The 18,093-nt window shown below is 42.9% G+C and overlaps 1 protein-coding gene across 1 annotated transcript in view; it reads right to left on the bottom strand.

Annotated features, from left to right (window-relative positions):
- Nucleotides 1-649: 649 nt before the first annotated feature.
- ephb6 (eph receptor B6) overlaps nucleotides 650-18,093 on the bottom strand; it is an 81,986-nt gene continuing 64,542 nt past the window's right edge. Inside the window, 11 exon segments of the mRNA XM_080427482.1 lie at nucleotides 650-3,265; nucleotides 3,667-3,825; nucleotides 4,925-5,109; nucleotides 5,722-5,871; nucleotides 11,204-11,422; nucleotides 12,430-12,677; nucleotides 13,048-13,164; nucleotides 14,260-14,315; nucleotides 14,626-14,740; nucleotides 15,246-15,408; nucleotides 17,064-17,188. Of these exon segments, the coding sequence (XP_080283608.1) occupies nucleotides 3,160-3,265; nucleotides 3,667-3,825; nucleotides 4,925-5,109; nucleotides 5,722-5,871; nucleotides 11,204-11,422; nucleotides 12,430-12,677; nucleotides 13,048-13,164; nucleotides 14,260-14,315; nucleotides 14,626-14,740; nucleotides 15,246-15,408; nucleotides 17,064-17,188 (1,643 nt within the window). The 3' untranslated portion in view covers nucleotides 650-3,159.

Genomic DNA, 18,093 nt, shown 5'->3' with positions numbered 1-18,093 from the left:
TCATCTACGGTGCTTCCTTTGTCATCTATGGCGCTCCCCTGTCATCTATGGTGCTTCCTATGGTGCCTACCTGTCTTCTTTGGTGCTTCCTGGTTCTTCCCTGTCATCTATGCCATAGATGACAGGAAGAACCATAGGAAGCGCCATAGATTCTATGGTGCTTCCTATGGTTCTTCCCTGTCATCTACGGTGCTTCCTATGGTTCTTCCCTGTCATCTGGCTCATTTTGCACAAAATGCCACAAATCATGAACGCAGCTCCCGATTGCTGCTCACTCACAGTAGGCCAAAGAAGAACCTCCACCCCAAATGTTTCACATTGGCTCCATGGTAGCACTACAACCATGAATGACAGGAATGATCAGTAGGCTGCCCTGAATAGATAATTAACTTTTGGGTAGAAAAGGTCGAAGGTCATCGCCACCCAAATGTATATATATTTGGCTGTGGATCTGAGAAGATGTGCCAGGGACCCCACACAAAGATTTTTGTGTTGTTAAAATGTTTCAAAAGCTTTTTCACATTTCGTTTCGCATTTTTTCAAGATTCTTTGAAAATGGACACGAAAAGTAGCATTCCCTGTCAATGTAGGTATGTAAAACATTTAGAGAGGGAAATAACAAGCGAATGCAAGGATTTAAATAAAATCATATTATTTATTTTACAAATTTGCACAATAGTGGAATAGTGGTGAACACTCATACAAACAAACACAACTACACATGTGCATGGCTTCACACTGGCCCTCAAAACGCACACCCACACACACACGCACACGCACACGCACACGCACACAGCATTATGTACAGCACACACACATTCACACAGCTTGACACATAAAGCACAGCACACTTTTAGCAAGAACAGTGCAACCAGCACACACCTCCTTCCTTGTAATGGAGGTGAGGGCAGTTACTGTCCACAAAATTTAACCCATCTCTCACATTCACAATGACATCACTCTAGCAACCAAACAAAAAGAGGTGACCTGTGAAATATACATATGTACTCCCTTTACAGTTAGCCATAACCACTATACTTGGTATACTCGATTTTTGCATCCACACTGAATATCTTTGTCGAAAATAGCCGATCTTCAAGCTCACAATGCATTGCAACGTGAGCTTGAAGATCGGCTATTTTCCCCAAATGTTAGGGAGAATAGGGACTAGGGTTCTTGTGGTTAACATGCGTCCACACTGTTATCCTGAGTGTTAATTTAACTCTGAGAGTGTACAAATGAAACCAAATGGACCTCTAAGGGTCCATTTGGTTCCATTTGTGCACTCTCAGGTATGTATGAATTAACACCAATGTTTTTTAATGTGCAGGGGGTCGGGTTATATTCAGATAGATATTCAGATAGACCCAAAGCCCAGGCATAAAACTCCCAAACTCCAGGCATAAATGTAATCCAGAAAATGTATATCTAGACATAAACCAGATGCAAGTTGTACATGAATTCCAGATGTAAACAGGGGTCATAGAGAGAGAACGCTGTTCGGTTTCCACCCTGGGGAGAGGCCTGTGTTTCTAGCAGAGATGAACAGTATATAGGCCCTGTGAGCGTCACTATATAACTGGTACTGTACGCACACTAGGTTATGTGAGTGTATTTTAACAACAAGAAAAATACTACTGTCTTTTGAAAATGTTGAGAAACAAACATTTCAATGCAGTGTGTTCATTTTCAGAAAAGAAAATACTTTAACATCATAGATAATTCCACTGTCAAGATTTAAGCTTTTTTGTTCATAGGCCATTAAAATAAATAAATAAATACAACATATAAAAATAGGCCATATCTGATATCTTAAAGGTGTATCTATAATAACCTTTAAGCGCAAATGGAATCTAAATCTAAACTAACTTTATTTTTTAAATGCAGTGGTTCTTATGGGGGCGAGCTGTCTAGAAGAGAGTCTGTGTGTGTGTTTGTTTGTCTGCGGCTCTCACAAATCACTGGACCGATCAGTGCCAAATGTCTTGTGCACGTTGCCAGTAGGCCAATGATGTAAATCCCTGAATACTTTTCACATGTTTCATACTTTTAGAAATATTTAACTTTTTAAAACTAAGATTTTGTACTGGAAGTCAATGGAGAGGCAAATAACTCCATATTTGGAAGTCAATATGACATCACAGCAATATGACGTCATCAACATGACGTCTGAGATCCACATGGAAGCCATTATTAAACCCTATGTTATTAAACCCCTTGTATTTACTTTGCTTATTATTTTCTTTCATAATTTATTGATATCTTAAATATATAGAATGTTCCCATACACATTTTGGACACATTAAGTCATAATGGTTTGCTTCGCTTCTCTTGATATGATTGGACCAAATATAGGCTATAGGAAGTAACTGGTAGTTAACTTCCTGGTCTTTTCGTCACCGGTCTTCACCATATACTGTAGAACAATATTACAACATTAGCAAAATAAAAAGTATTTTGATTGTCTCTGCGCAATTCTTTGTGAAGGGGGTGGGAGATCCCCGTGGCTTTTCAATTTTCATTTCATTTTATTCTACTCATGGGGTCGATCGTGAGACTGTGAAAGGTGTGGAAGCGTCAGCAGTGAGACAAGTCTAGGAGTGACGGTTACATTATTCTTCGACGTATGAGCCTTGACGAAAAATGTAGCGATTTTTTTAGTAAAATACCTCAGTTTTCGTACAACGCGGCCGTGCGACAAAGCTTTAATTTGTGTGGAAGTGAGGACAGAGGTAGGATCAGATTTAAGGTGAAGACAGCTGTAGGCAAACAACAGCAATGAAGTGAAATATCGTTAAAACACATTGAAGACGTTTTAGTTCAGGTCCTCCTCTCCTTGTCTACGGCAACTCTCGTCCTGCACCTGGACTAACAGCTCCCGTAGTGCATATCTCTCTTCTACGTTCATCGTGCTATGTTCGTCGTTCCTCTCACGCGGTCGGCCGTAGAAAGTTGGACGATACATTTTCTTCACCTTTTCCGACTTCAGCGTCATGTTTGCCACAAGATACAATGATGGTTCTTTGTTTACGTTTTTGGCCTTCATGCGTATCAAAATGAAACAAATATTAGCGAAAGTAGACACAGCAGCCAGAGAAAAGAGTGAAACCCGTTCAAATCCATTGCAGCTGTCCGTGCATGCGAGTGTTTGGGGGGGTCTCACACCTCCACCTGGCCCTGGTTCAGGTGGGCTCTGAGCTGTTGTGCGGCATTGAAAATCTTCCTCTGGTGGCCAAGGAGGTTCACTCCCAGATTCTGGATATCTCTGATAAAAAGAGAGAAAAAAGATATAAGACAGGGATTTAGGACAACAAAGGAAATATGTATTTTAAGCGTTTTGATTTCACTGTAATGTTTGTTTATGTTTTGGCCAACACTGGTCATCCAATATGCAAATCTTTACTGTGTACAGTACCTACTGTTGTATCTGTGTTTGTCATGAGCACATGCAAATTCCTAGAAACCTAGGAATTTGGAGGTTCTAAGCCTCTTACACTGAATAATTGAATCTTAAATCTAGTCCAGCTCAACTCCCAGGTCTCTCATCTGATATTTAACTAACTTGGAAACTGAGATGAGTTTATTTTTATTTGTTTGTAATCGCTCCCACATTTATCACAGATGACATGACGCATGACACATACAGTATGTGTGGCGTATACTCACACCATGGTGACCATGCTGACTCTGTCCAACGTGTCCAGGTGCGCCCGCTCAAACGCATCCTTATATCTGTCCATCCTCAGTGCCGTCAGCCAATCACTGACTGTTGCCACGGACGACAGGTCTGTGGGGGTGGGGCTCAGTAGTGGCTGGGAGCAGCTTCTGTGGGATGAGCCAGGAACAGCAGGTTCAAGGTTAGAAAAACACGGGTGTTGACTATAGCGACGTTCTGCTGGTAAACAGGTTGGAGTAATCAAGCCAGGCTAGCCTGACATCAGTGGTTTAGACTGAATGAGAAACATCACCCACTGGCTGGCTAGTGGTTAAAGAAGTGAGTGGTTCTGTCACTAGTGTGGCATGGTGTCAAGCACTGGTGACATACTGTAGGGAGCAGATAGAGATACTGTGCTGCATCAACTCGTACAGTCACTCATACACTCCGTAATCAGCCCTTTCTTATATCAAATCTAGCCCAGAAATATCGAAAATAGCGAATCAACAAGGTCACTATGCAACACGTTGTGAGCTTGCAGATTGGCTATTTTAGAAAATTATATGAATGCTATTTAATCTGTCCACAAAATAATTATAGAAACTGCCGTTTGTGCTCAGAGACCGCAGAAAGCTCTGTCAGAACAGACTTAGGACACTGAATTTGTTCAGTGTTAAGGTAAATGAACAGTTTAACAGTTTGTCTGTTTACTTCATGTCTCACAGGGAGCAACAGTGTTACAGTGTGGTCAGAAATATATCTGATAATAAATATATGACATAATCTAAGTCAAGATTAAATATAATACATTTGTTGTCAGTAGTAGAGCAGTACTATTCAATCATGCAACCTGGAGTGTGTTAAAAACCATACTGACCGGAGTCCCCCAGGGGTCTGCACTAGGACCCTCATTTTTTCCCTCTACACAAAATCTCTTTGCCGAAAATAGCTGTTCTGCAAGCTAGAATCTACATTGCGCTGCGATGCATTGTGAGCTTGTAAATCTATTTTCGCTGAATATTCCCCCCCAGAATAGGGACGCTAGGGCTTGTGTGGTTTTACGGTTTCACGACACTTAACTACATAGTGAAATAGTCTGGTGTGATGGACTGGGATCTCCATGGTACACGAATGAGTACCACTTTAGCAGATTATGTTTTGTTTGATGACTACTTATTTTTATTTGTCTATTAGCTTTTCCATTCCGTTGTGCTGAACCGAAATCCAAGTCCCACCAGTCCTGCCAATAAAGGGTTTAAACCACCTCACCGGGTCTGCTCTGCCTTGAGGGAGGCTGGGTGTCTGATGAGGCGGTCCAGGGATGAGAGGAGGGAGTCGAACCCCAGCCGGTCTGCTCTGTCGGCCTGCCAGCACTGCAGCATCAGGTTATGGAGGGCTGGAGGGCAGTTATTTGGAGCTGGGAGCCGGTATTGATCTGCTACTGCTTTCATCACCTGGAGGATGATTGATTAATTGATCGATCGATTGATTGATTGATTATTATTGATGTATTACTACTATGATAATACACAATGATCCTTGCCCCCCAAAAAAGTCTGTGAGTGTCCAGCAATTATGAAGTATTATAATACTTGGCCTTATAGAATGCTTTATAACGTGTTATAATTATTGTTATAAAGCATTATAAGTATTTATGAGTTCTTACAAACTATAATTATAAAGTGTTGTAAGCAGATTATAATGCATTATAAGTATGCTTATAATGCATTATAGATGTGGGATGCATAGCAAGTGTTACCGAAATGTTGTTTTGATATGCAAACATGCAGTTTGTAAAGTAATTGATAGAATAATCGCTCAGAAAATAATCAACCCTAGATTGAATGACTGAACAATTGAATGATTGATTATATACAGTTCGATAGAACAACAGGGAGATAAGCTTGCACCAAACACACATATACATATATTAACCTGAGATATTAACAGGGCAGATGTCATGACAAGCCATGCAAATACAATAATGTACATACTGTAATCATGTCAGATTGACTTAAAGATCATCATTTAGCTGTATCAATTAAACAAGACCGCCTCATACTCACTTCCTGGTTGCTCATATCCCAGTAAGGACGCTCTCCGTATGACATCACTTCCCACATAAGCACACCGAAGCTCCAGACATCACTAGCCGAGCTGAACTTGCGATGCTGGAAGGCCTCTGGTGCCGTCCACCTCACAGGAATCTTACTGCCCTGAGGGACACCAAGCACAGAGCAAGGAATGATGGGAGAATACTGAACACTTTGTGCTCACAATAAACATACATAGAGTACATTCTAGTGTAGTTATCGGCTTCCCTGATTTGCAACCCCACTGTTACGTGTATGGGTTTGGGGAGACTGTATGTTTATGGGGAGACTGTGTATGGTGTTTTTCTCCCTGCTACTCTCTGCCTGCTGCTCTCTGTCACTCACTCTCAGGTCCAGCCCATTCACTCAACTCAACTCCGCCTCTCACCACCGGTTGGTCCTTTCCCTCATCACTCCACCAATCACCTCCATCGTCATCATATATAAAGCACCTGTGACGGCGGCCATCCTTCTCTCTTCCCCACCATGCTTCCAGCAGCTCATTTGTTTGCTCCATGTATTGTCCTAACTAATTCACCTCCAGTCTTATAAAGACTTTCTGACCTTTTGCCAAACGTTTAGTACAGGGGGGGGGCAGTTTAGCTCTGGGGTACCCTGTACATATTGCACGTAGGTAATTCCAGTGTTTAATCCCACTAGTCTAGAGGTGAGTGCCACCCATTGTCTTTTCTGTTCTTTGTTAGAGTAGGAAGGTGGTGGTACCTCAACAGTATCGACAAAAGGTGCTGTCCTTGGCTCATGACCATCCCTGGTCCGGTCATCTTGGTGTAACCAAGACATATGACCGGGTCCTGAAGAACTTCTTCTGGCCTAGACTGAAACATGATGTTGCTCAGTACTGTCGTGCATGCCATGCTTGTCAACTGGTGGGTAAGCCAAACCAAGTTATTCCTCCTGCACCTCTTCATCCTATTCCTGTTATAGGAGAGCCTTTTGAGACAGTCATAGTTGACTGTGTGGGTCCTTTACCCAAAGCAAAGTCGGGGAATCAGTATCTTCTAACCATTATGTGTGCTGCAACCAGGTTTCCAGAAGCCATTCCCCTGCGCACAATTACTGCTAAAGTGGTCATTAAAGCTTTAACCAAGTTCTTTTCTACCTTTGGCCTACCTCGGTTTGTGCAAACAGATCAAGGCACTAATTTTAAATCGAGACTGTTTGCACAAGTGCTTAAAACTTTAGGCATTAAACACAGGGTGTCTAGTGCCTATCACCCTCAGACACAAGGGGCATTAGAAAGATTTCATCAGACACTGAAGTCAATGCTGCGGAAACACTGTCTTGAGTCAAAAGCAAGTTGGGATGAGAGCATTCCTCTTGTTTTGTTTGCAGTTCGTGAAACTGTTCAGGAGTCACTAGGTTTCAGTCCTGCTAGCCTAGTTTTTGGACATACTGTCAGGGGCCCCCTCCAAGTCCTTAAGGAGCAGTTGGTTAATGTTGAAGCAACTTCTCAATCAGTCCCTGAGTATGTTAATCAGTTTAGAGAACGCTTAAAGCAGGCCTGTTCCTTAGCCAAAAATGCATTAGCCTCTTCTCAAGTGACCATGAAACAACACTTTGACAAGAAAGCTGTTGCTCGTTCCTTTAACACAGGAGATAAAGTGTTACTTTTGTTGCCAGTACCTGGTTCCGCTCTCTCTGTTCGCTTCTCTGGTCCTTATCTGGTAGAGCAAAAAATCAGTGAGACAGACTATGTTATTCGCACCCCTGACCGAAGGCGCCAGTCCCGTGTGTGCCATGTTAACATGCTAAAGCTGTATCACTCTGGGGATGAAGTTCCAACTAGGTCTCCAGAGCCTGCAGTTTTAGGTGTAGCATTAAATTCTAAGGTCTGCGATTCTCAACCTGATGATGATGGGCTGGTGTTGCGCAACGCAACCCCACAGGGTGCAAGACTAGCAAATTCTGAAATGTTGTTGAATCTACCTTCCTTTCTGTCTCACCTGCCAGAGGATCACTTGAGTGATATAGAGAATCTGATTTTGGATTTTCCAAGTTTATTCAGTGATATTCCATCTCAAACTTCAGTTCTCCGACATGACCTTAAACTAACCACTGCTAGGCCCATCAAACAGCGGGCCTATAGGGTTAATCCTGTTAAGCGGGAGACAATGAAAAAAGAGGTTGAGTATTTGTTAAAACATGGATTTGCTAAGCCTAGCTCCAGTCCATGGAGTTCCCCATGTTTGTTAGACATCAAGTCAGATGGAAGCCCAAGGTTTTGCACTGATTTTCGTAAGGTGAATGCAGTAACGGTACAAGATGCTCATCCACTGCCACTGATTGATGACTGTATTGATGAGATTGGTCCATCTACTTATGTGAGTAAGCTTGATATGCTCAAAGGATATTGGCAGGTTCCTTTGACATATCAAGCATCCACAGTTTCTGCTTTTGTGACACCTGATCATTTCTGCCAATATACAGTGATGCCTTTTGGTATGTGTAATGCTCCTGCTACCTTTCAGAGGCTCATTAATCTGGTATTGGGGGATGTCCCCCATTGTAAGGCATATCTAGATGATATTGTAGTGTACAGTTCAGACTGGACTTCACATGTGTCAACCCTGAGAGAAGTTTTTAGTCGTTTAGCAAATGCTTCTTTAACCCTCAACCTAGCCAAATGTGAGTTTGGGAAAGGCACAGTTCTCTACCTTGGTAAAGAGGTAGGCCAAGGAAAAGTGAGGCCCATTGATGCCAAGGTCTCTGCCATCACTGCTTTCCTGAGGCCTACCACTCGAAGAGAATTGCGCCGTTTTCTAGGCATGGCCGGATTCTATCGTGGTTTTTGTAAGAATTTTTCCTCAGTGGTGACTCCGCTCACTGCCCTAACCAGTATCTCTAGGCCCTTTGTCTGGACCAGTGAGTGCCAGAGTGCTTTTGAGAGCGTAAAAGCCCTCTTATGTAGTGCACCTGTCCTCTCAGCTCCAAACTTTACTCTTCCTTTTAAGTTAGAAGTAGATGCGAGCGGTACTGGAGCCGGTGCAGTCTTGTTGCAAACAGATGACCAGGAACTCGACCATCCAGTTTGTTACTTCTCTAGGAAGTTTAACAAACACCAGCTCAGGTATTCAACCATAGAGAAGGAAACACTGGCACTTCTGTTTGCATTACAACACTTTGAGGTGTATGTAGGGTCCAGTATACTTCCTGTGGTAGCTTACACAGACCATAACCCCTTGGTTTTTCTAGCCAGGATGTATAACCAGAACCAGCGACTCATGCGCTGGGCCCTTATTGTACAGAATTATAACTTAGTAATACGTCATAAGAAAGGTTCCGAGAATGTCTTAGCAGACGCTCTCTCCCGCAGTCTGTAAGAGTGGTGTTTTGTAGCCACAAACATTTTGTTTGTGTCTTTAGGGTGGGAGGTGTTACGTGTATGGGTTTGGGGAGACTGTATGTTTATGGGGAGACTGTGTATGGTGTTTTTCTCCCTGCTACTCTCTGCCTGCTGCTCTCTGTCACTCACTCTCAGGTCCAGCCCATTCACTCAACTCAACTCCGCCTCTCACCACCGGTTGGTCCTTTCCCTCATCACTCCACCAATCACCTCCATCGTCATCATATATAAAGCACCTGTGACGGCGGCCATCCTTCTCTCTTCCCCACCATGCTTCCAGCAGCTCATTTGTTTGCTCCATGTATTGTCCTAACTAATTCACCTCCAGTCTTATAAAGACTTTCTGACCTTTTGCCAAACGTTTAGTACAGGGGGGGGGCAGTTTAGCTCTGGGGTACCCTGTACATATTGCACGTAGGTAATTCCAGTGTTTAATCCCACTAGTCTAGAGGTGAGTGCCACCCATTGTCTTTTCTGTTCTTTGTTAGAGTAGGAAGGATTTGTTTCTCTTGTGAGTAAGTAATATCTTTATTTTGTTTAGACTGAGTTTTGGTTTTACTACATTCTTTCCTTTGGCACCACCTGACCCTCCCTGTATTGTTACTTGGCATTCATTTATTTTTGGTTCACTTAGTTTGTTAATAAACAACTTTTCAGTTAACCTCAACTTCTGTCAGTCTCAATTATATAATTTGGGTATATGTTACCGTCCCTTCCTCCTGGACCACCATCTGGGACGTAACATTTCCCGGACGAGCCCCCAAATGTTACGTCCCAGATGGTGGTCCAGGAGGAAGGGACGGTAACATATACCCAAATTATATAATTGAGACTGACAGAAGTTGAGGTTAACTGAAAAGTTGTTTATTAACAAACTAAGTGAACCAAAAATAAATGAATGCCAAGTAACAATACAGGGAGGGTCAGGTGGTGCCAAAGGAAAGAATGTAGTAAAACCAAAACTCAGTCTAAACAAAATAAAGATATTACTTACTCACAAGAGAAACAAATCCTTCCTACTCTAACAAAGAACAGAAAAGACAATGGGTGGCACTCACCTCTAGACTAGTGGGATTAAACACTGGAATTACCTACGTGCAATATGTACAGGGTACCCCAGAGCTAAACTGCCCCCCCCCTGTACTAAACGTTTGGCAAAAGGTCAGAAAGTCTTTATAAGACTGGAGGTGAATTAGTTAGGACAATACATGGAGCAAACAAATGAGCTGCTGGAAGCATGGTGGGGAAGAGAGAAGGATGGCCGCCGTCACAGGTGCTTTATATATGATGACGATGGAGGTGATTGGTGGAGTGATGAGGGAAAGGACCAACCGGTGGTGAGAGGCGGAGTTGAGTTGAGTGAATGGGCTGGACCTGAGAGTGAGTGACAGAGAGCAGCAGGCAGAGAGTAGCAGGGAGAAAAACACCATACACAGTCTCCCCATAAACATACAGTCTCCCCAAACCCATACACGTAACACCCACCCATCGGCTTCACGGATTGGCTAAGGTTTGCTTCACATTTGTGCCGCTCTTTTTCAGAGCAATGCACCTAATGTCTGCGGGTCCGTCTATGTCTCATTTATGCCCATGTACGTCATTAACATGTCAGCAGGCTTCAGGGATTGTTGTGTCTCCAGATTTAGTTGATCGGTTGTATGGTAGTGTAGTGGGTACCGCACTGCGTCCTCTGACGAATGGGTACACTGATGACAAGTACAATGGGTTTTGCATAAACGGGTGGGGCATGCATTCCCAACTTGCATCGTTCCTGTCTTGCATTGTTCCCGAGTAGACCTGTTCCCGTCAACCTATAGAATCTAGCTCAATAGATAGGATGGTATTACAGAATAGATTATCATTATCATTATTATTATTATTATTATATTGTTGCTGTCAGGCGGAAACCTGTCCAAAACTGTTACTTTTCCAATGGATCCAATGTAGTCATTATTTAGTAACAAGCTCTTATGAATACTTTTGATTGGTTAAGTATTTCTAAAACCCACAGACAGACTTAACCCCCCCCCTCTGTTTCTTTTTAAAGGTCAAACCCTGATTACATATCATATATCATTTCCTGGTACTCACCAGTGAGGCAGTGTAGGTGGGCATATTGTGATCTAGGCCCCTCATGAGGCGCGACAGGCCGTAGTCAGACACTTTACACACCAGGTTGGAATTGACCAGAACATTCCTTGCTGCTAGATCTCGGTGGACAAAGTTCCTCTCGGCCAGGTAGCGCATCCCCGCGCCCACACCCCTCAACATGCCCACCAACTGGAGAACACTGAACTGGTCCTCATTCTCCTGATGGAGAGAGAAGGATTTGAAGAACAGGAGAAGTGAAGTAACTAGAATGAGAATGAGTTTGAAGTTATGGCACAGGTTTACAAAGTGGGCACCAAAGCCCTATCAATTTGCCATCCCTATTTTTGGGCATGACATTGTCGAAAATAGCAGATCTATAACATCACAATGTTGTGAGCTTATAGTCCTTGGCATGGAAAAGTAATGGGAACCCCTGCCTTACATGAAAGAACTGAGTTAATTAGCAACAATACCTAAGAGGGAGTCATTTATTGTGATTACTGGTGTGTGACAATGATAAAATAGCAGAACAAAGGGAAGCCCTTCGGCTCACATCCGAACGAGCCAAGGATATCGTTATAGGCCTTTAATGTCTTGGTCATAGCTAATGTAGCAATATTAAAAAACAAAAAATCCACCAAGGACACCGACTGCCACGCCCTGAGGAAGACCCACGCAGGTTGAATCCGGTTAGAGTCCTTTTAATGAAAAATCCTTTTAATATTGCTACATTAGCTACACCTGGCCTAGTCATTAAAGGCTTTTAATTTAACAATATCCTTTTAATATCCTTGGCCTGATTATGAGTGTGCTTGAAGTGGGCTCTGTATTTTCACGTGAGCACCTCATACCCAAGTGGACTGGAGTTGTTCATTTGGAACTGTAATCGAGAGCACTCAGTATTTCTTTGTTCAATGATAAAAAAGCATTAACATTGCTAGGGTTAAGTCTCTAGCGTAAAGAACTTTAATACAGTATGTGCTTTTATATAATAGATAGTGAGGCATACTGATTGCTTTTCTTATAAAATAATCAAAGCAAATAACAGATAATATAAGATTACTAGAGGTTCGGGCCGGTACGCGGCCCTCACACCTTCATCGCACCGCTTCTCTTACTAGGTTGCTTGACTGAAACTTCCAGTTCCTCTGAATCCACTATTACAGAAGAGTGACTACAGAACAGCTGAAGATGGGAGTTATTTTATCATATAATTGTAGTCTCACCCTGAGGAAGGCGTCCAGGGGTCCATTCTCCATGAACTCTGTGATGATTCTCTCTGGGGGACTCCGGGTGCATACCCCCTCCAGCTTCAGCACATTGGGGTGGTCGAACTGCCCCAGGACCCCTGCCTCACTGAGGAATTGACCTCTCTCCCTGTCTGTAGCGCCCCAGCGCAGGGTCTTGACCGCCACCAGCACCTCCCTCCGTCCCATGGGACGATAGCGGCCTCTAGACACCTCCCCAAACTGGGCTGCGGTGGAGAGAGAGGGGAAGAGATCAGAGGACATTAGGTTAAAGGTCAAACCTTAGGGGCTCTATTATGAGCCTTAAACAGGTGAACTGACATAGAATTCATTCAATGGCAGTCAACCTGCTCACCTCAAGTATACGCTGAGAGTGTAAAAATGGAACCAAATTTGTTTCCATTTGTATACTCTCATTGATACAGACTGGTAACGGTCCATTTGGTTCCTATCAATCATTTATCTGGGGACCCCCGGACCCCACTTTGAGAGCCACTGCACTATACAGTAACACACAGAAAATGCTGAAAATGACAGCAATGTTTTTTATCATACATGTTTTAATAAATACTGCACATAAAACAGTGGGAATCTTACCTGCTCCAATCACCTCCTCAATTTTGAGGTGAGTGGGGTCGATCTCACGGGCAAACTCCTTGACGGCCTCACTGGGGTCCTCATATGTGGACGGATCCACATAATACTTCACCCCACCTGCACAGCAAACACATGCAGAATCCCATAAACAAGGGGCAAACATATATATGGCTTCAGTTATGGAAGCCAGTCTGTCAGTTGTATATAACATGAGTGAGCCCACTGAATAGGAGTGTTCATCTGCAACAGGATTCACTTTATCTAACTGTTCTTACTCTATGCTAGTCTCTCTCTCCCTCCCTCCCTCCCTCTCTCCCTCTCTCTCTCTCTCATATTCTCTCATTCTCTCCACCCTGGGGATAGTGAACACAAGGCTCGATCGCTACTCCCATTAACCTCTACTGTAGGCCAGAGAGATGTTATTCAATAGCATGCCATAAACACTATAGGAGACAAACGGGTGCCTGAGAATATAGTATTGAACCATGCACTCTGTATTGTTAGTTGCCTGCCATGTTGGAAATCGTCGCTGTCGGGTGGAAACCTTGTATATCAAAAGTTTTCTACTATTTAAAAAAAAAACATTTTAAAAATAGTTAAAATAGCCGATCTACTAACTCACAATGCGTTGTGAGCTTGTAGATTGGGTATTTTCATTACTTTTGTGTGACACTCTAGTATGATTAAGTAGGGCATCCATTTACGAAGGTTGAAATATGGAGATATGAGATTTCTTCCCATCTAAGAATCTAATCTAAGAATAGAGGCATAACAATGACAACTGAAGCTTGTACTGTATCTGTGCTACAGTGGTGCTTCATTCAAATGGTGCATCATCTTATTCTGTTATTTCTGAGAAGTAGGGTTGCTGGTTCGATCCTGAACCCGACAGGAGGGCGTATTCCAGCTGTAAACCGGTGAGTGGAGGGTGGCTGGTGCTTGTGCCCATCAGCAGCCAAAGTGCCGTGCCCTTGAGCAAGGCCCTGAACCCCAAAACGGGTCCAGGAGGGCTGAACCCGTGCTCTGACCTCTCTGATGTAGTCAAAGCATAGTATAGTGGGTGGGTGTGTGTGCCCACGACGCACGTGCAATGCGTGCGCTTGTGCGTGCATGCGCATGTGTCTCGGCGGGATACGCAAAAATTCAAAGATGAATTACCATTTGTTAATAGACAATAAAGGGATGTTCTTCTTCTCCTATGGTCAGTCTCACCTCTGTTACTGATGTACCTCTGGAGCCGGTCGCTGTAGGGGCTCTCTCTCCTTTTACTGCCACAAGGAAGGACCAGGAAGTAAGAATAGTGTGTGAATATAAGCACCACATTCACAAAATATATCAAAAGTGTCTTATATTCTGTGTCCATTAAAGAGAAAAAAGAAAAGCAGTGATTCATTTTATTTTATTTTACCTTTATTTCTACAGGTAAAATCCCATTGAGATACAAGATCTCTTTTACGAGGGAGCCCCTTTTGTGTTGTGCGTTGAACCTGTGACAATACTGTTATGTAATGTAATGTGCTCACCAGTGCACCCCGGCCCACAACGTTGGGAACCACTGGCCTTAAATGAAGCACTCACCTGCGGAACACGACCACCACCACGATCGCTGCCACGACCAATAGGAAGGCTGCTCCTCCCATCACTGACCCAATCAACAGCGGGAGACGATTCTGAATCTGCTGTGTATGCTCCTCTGTGGTACAAAATAAACAACATGTAGATAGCAACAAAGTCATCATCTATACAACGGTTTAAACGATCACTTGAGCAGATTTAGACTCTTGTCTTAACCACTTTAACCAGTGGTGTTCCTATTTTGGACAGGTCATTATAGGAGAAAATGTCAAGCAATTGAAAAAAAAGTCTTCAAAAATAGGGAAAATAGCTTATCTACACACTCACAACGGCGTATGAGTATGACTGAGAGTTGTTAAGCTTCGCATGTGAAATGCAAACAAAATAACATTACAATAAACATTTATTACATGTAATAAATGTTTATTGTAATGTTATTTTCCGTTTCATTAGAATTTGTATGTATGTATACATACAAATTCTAATGAAACGGACTAACCACAATGAATATTGTACAGTATATCATTGGTCTCTACAAGCCATTATGGTAGGATTTTAGTGTACAACTGATTTAGTAAAACGAAATACTGTATATAAAAGTAAACACATCATGAGGTGTGTACCTGGGATGAGAGTAGTGAAGTACACAGTGTTACTGTAGGGGCCGTAGCCCCTCTCATTACGGGCCCTGATCTGGAAGGCGTAGATGGATCCGGGGATCAGTGAGTTCACCGTCACAGTGTTGGTCTCACTGTAGACACTCACTGCACTGTCTTCATCTGAACCCTGAGGGAAACCCATTTACAATTATCTTATCTTATGCCAGAGTAAGCAGTGTGAGCATGAAGTCCAGTCAACAAAGGACAGGGTAAATATTCACACAAGTAGAGTGCAAAGAAAAACAATCAAGCGCTACAAAGCAACTGGGATACAGGTAAACATCAAACCTACTGTAGCATCGATCTAAACAATATGCTATAGCATTCTTAGCATTTGTGGTCAAGAAAAATACAAATCTAAAAAACAAATGTGTTACTTGTAAAAACAAGTAACACATATAGATCTGCCTATTATAACTACATGTACAACCAGGGGACAGATGCTATAGAAACACAGTTTAGAGAAAGTGCTCGTGTGTGTGTGTGCGTGTGTGTGTGTGTGTGTGTGTGTGTGTATGTATGTGTGTGTGTGTGTGTGTGTGTGTGTGTGTGTGTGTGTGTGCGCGCGCTCGTGCGCACACATGCGCTCACTTCTGTGCATGTAGGGCCTACAGTATGTTTGTGTACAGTGTATCTGTCAGGGTGGCGTTGTGTCATCGTGGTTAGCGTAAATGTCCCTTTGTTTCTATGTAGGTCAGTGCACTCTGTGACATGTTCAGCTGAAAACAGTCGGATGCTGATGAAAACACTGTCACTGTCACTGACAGAAAGAAAAGATTGTAGCTTTTTTAGCCATGCTGTCAATAATATTTCCGTTACATTATAGACTGTCACCAATTTCTATTGAACCCATCTACTATGATGTAGATCACTGTTTCTCAGCATTTAGTCTGGAGACCACATGGGGTCCAAATGGAACCAGATGGACCCATAAGGGGTTCCATTTGTACATTTCAGTGTAGATTGGAGTCCCAAAGACTTCTTCTTTTTTATGTTACAATGATGTTTTAATGTGCTAATGTTCCAGAAACAGAAAGGCTGTAGTTTCCATTAGCTCGAAATCCCGACTGATGATGTCATTGGCAGCAGGTCCAGCTTTAGTGAATTGGGTGTTCGCCCAGGGCATCACCCGTTTGATAGGGTGCCAATCAATAAAAAACATTCCTATTCAATGCACCGCACAGCTGGCCCCACCGCTTCCTCTCCAAATCACATCATACACACACAACTTTGCACAGCAAACAGGCTAAAGACAGCCCTGATCGGCAGTTACATTTTGAAGCTTTACAGAAATGCAATTATAGTGAGTATTAGTGAGGACTGATATATGAGATAAGGTTGGTGGAGTGTTCTTTTAAATGTGTTTGCAATACAATGCATAGCCATAATGCAGCTTGTGGTGTTTGCATCTAACTAGAGCTGCAACAGTTTGATCTTTTCAAAGATTTTTCTTTATACTTCAGTCGCAAATAGCCCATCTGTTCGCTATTTATAAAACATTTATTTGGCCTATAAAATACGGATGGAAGGTTGAAAGTAGTTAAACAGTTCTCTGCTTGCATGTCACCTAAATGTACAAGTGTTACGGCTATATTTCTAAATTTCTATATTTTCCAAATTGGGCAAAGAAGTTTAGAAATGCTTAAGATCAAACTGTTCTGTAAATAATGTCCAGAAGAGCCAAAAATAATCTGCACTTGTTAATTTGGGGGTCCTTGACATGAAAAAGTTTGAGAACCACTGACCTAAATGACTGGAGCGTGAAATGAGTGTTGAACGTACCTTGTCGTAGTATCGGAGCTGGTACTCCAGGATGTCACCGTTGGGTCTGTCAGGCTGTGGCCAGGACAGGGTGATGGAGTCTGGAGCACGTTTCAACTGGTGCATCATGGGAACAGTAGAGGGAACTAAGGGGAGACGGCAGAAGTACTTGTGTAAGTAAGTAGCCATGGGAACCAAGTTCAACCAACTGTTCCCGAGCCATGTGGCCTGGAGGACGGAGGCCTATCTTCTGTTTCCTCAGTGTGATGTACAAGTGCACCCTCTGGACATGATGCTAGTATGTGAAAATAGTTGGTGATTTTCCTAGCTCAAAGGTCAAGCGGCATTAGCAGATAAAGGGCGTGATTATGAATCCCACCAACGTTATAGGATAGATCCTGTGTCTGCTTGGCCAGGCATAGTTTTACTGAGGTTAGGGTTAGGTTTAGGCATAGTCTTACTGAGGTTAGGGTTAGGGTTAGGTTTAGGCATAGTTTTATTGAGGTTAGGGTTAGGTTTAGGCATAGTTTTACTGAGGTTAGGATTAGGGTTAGGGTTAGGTTTAGGCGTAGTTTTACTGAGGTTAGGGTTAGGGTTAGGGTTAGGTTTAGGCATAGTTTTACTGAGGTTAGGGTTAGGGTTAGGGTTAGATTTAGGCATAGTTGCAAAAACGAGAAATGTCAATCACAGCGACTACTGAACAATCACAGCAGGTTTTGCCTAGAACTGCGGTGGGAACCATAATAACACGGGCAAACCTCAGCCCCCACTGAGCTGCGTTGTTGCTGCATTAACCAGAAGAGGGCAGCATTGCCAAACTGGTAGGAGATGGATACAGTTCACAATGGTAGAGACAGCTGACTATAGAGCAGTATGTGGGGCTGTATTTAGTTTCTGTGGTTGCCGTTTGGCTCATTCACCCAGATCAGGGGAGCATTCCAGCATTCCAGTAATTTTACCAATAGCCACATAATCTCTGAAGGACTCACAGACACACACTAAAAAAAACACTTTCTTTCTTTTCCAATTCAAAGTGAATGGAATTTCCGAT

The sequence above is a fragment of the Gymnoscopelus braueri genome (genome assembly GCF_963280865.1).
Source record: "Gymnoscopelus braueri genome assembly, chromosome: 4".
Lineage (NCBI taxonomy): Eukaryota > Metazoa > Chordata > Actinopteri > Myctophiformes > Myctophidae > Gymnoscopelus > Gymnoscopelus braueri.
The sequence above is the reverse complement of the archived record's forward strand: the minus strand, read 5'-3'. Positions and strand labels throughout refer to the sequence as shown.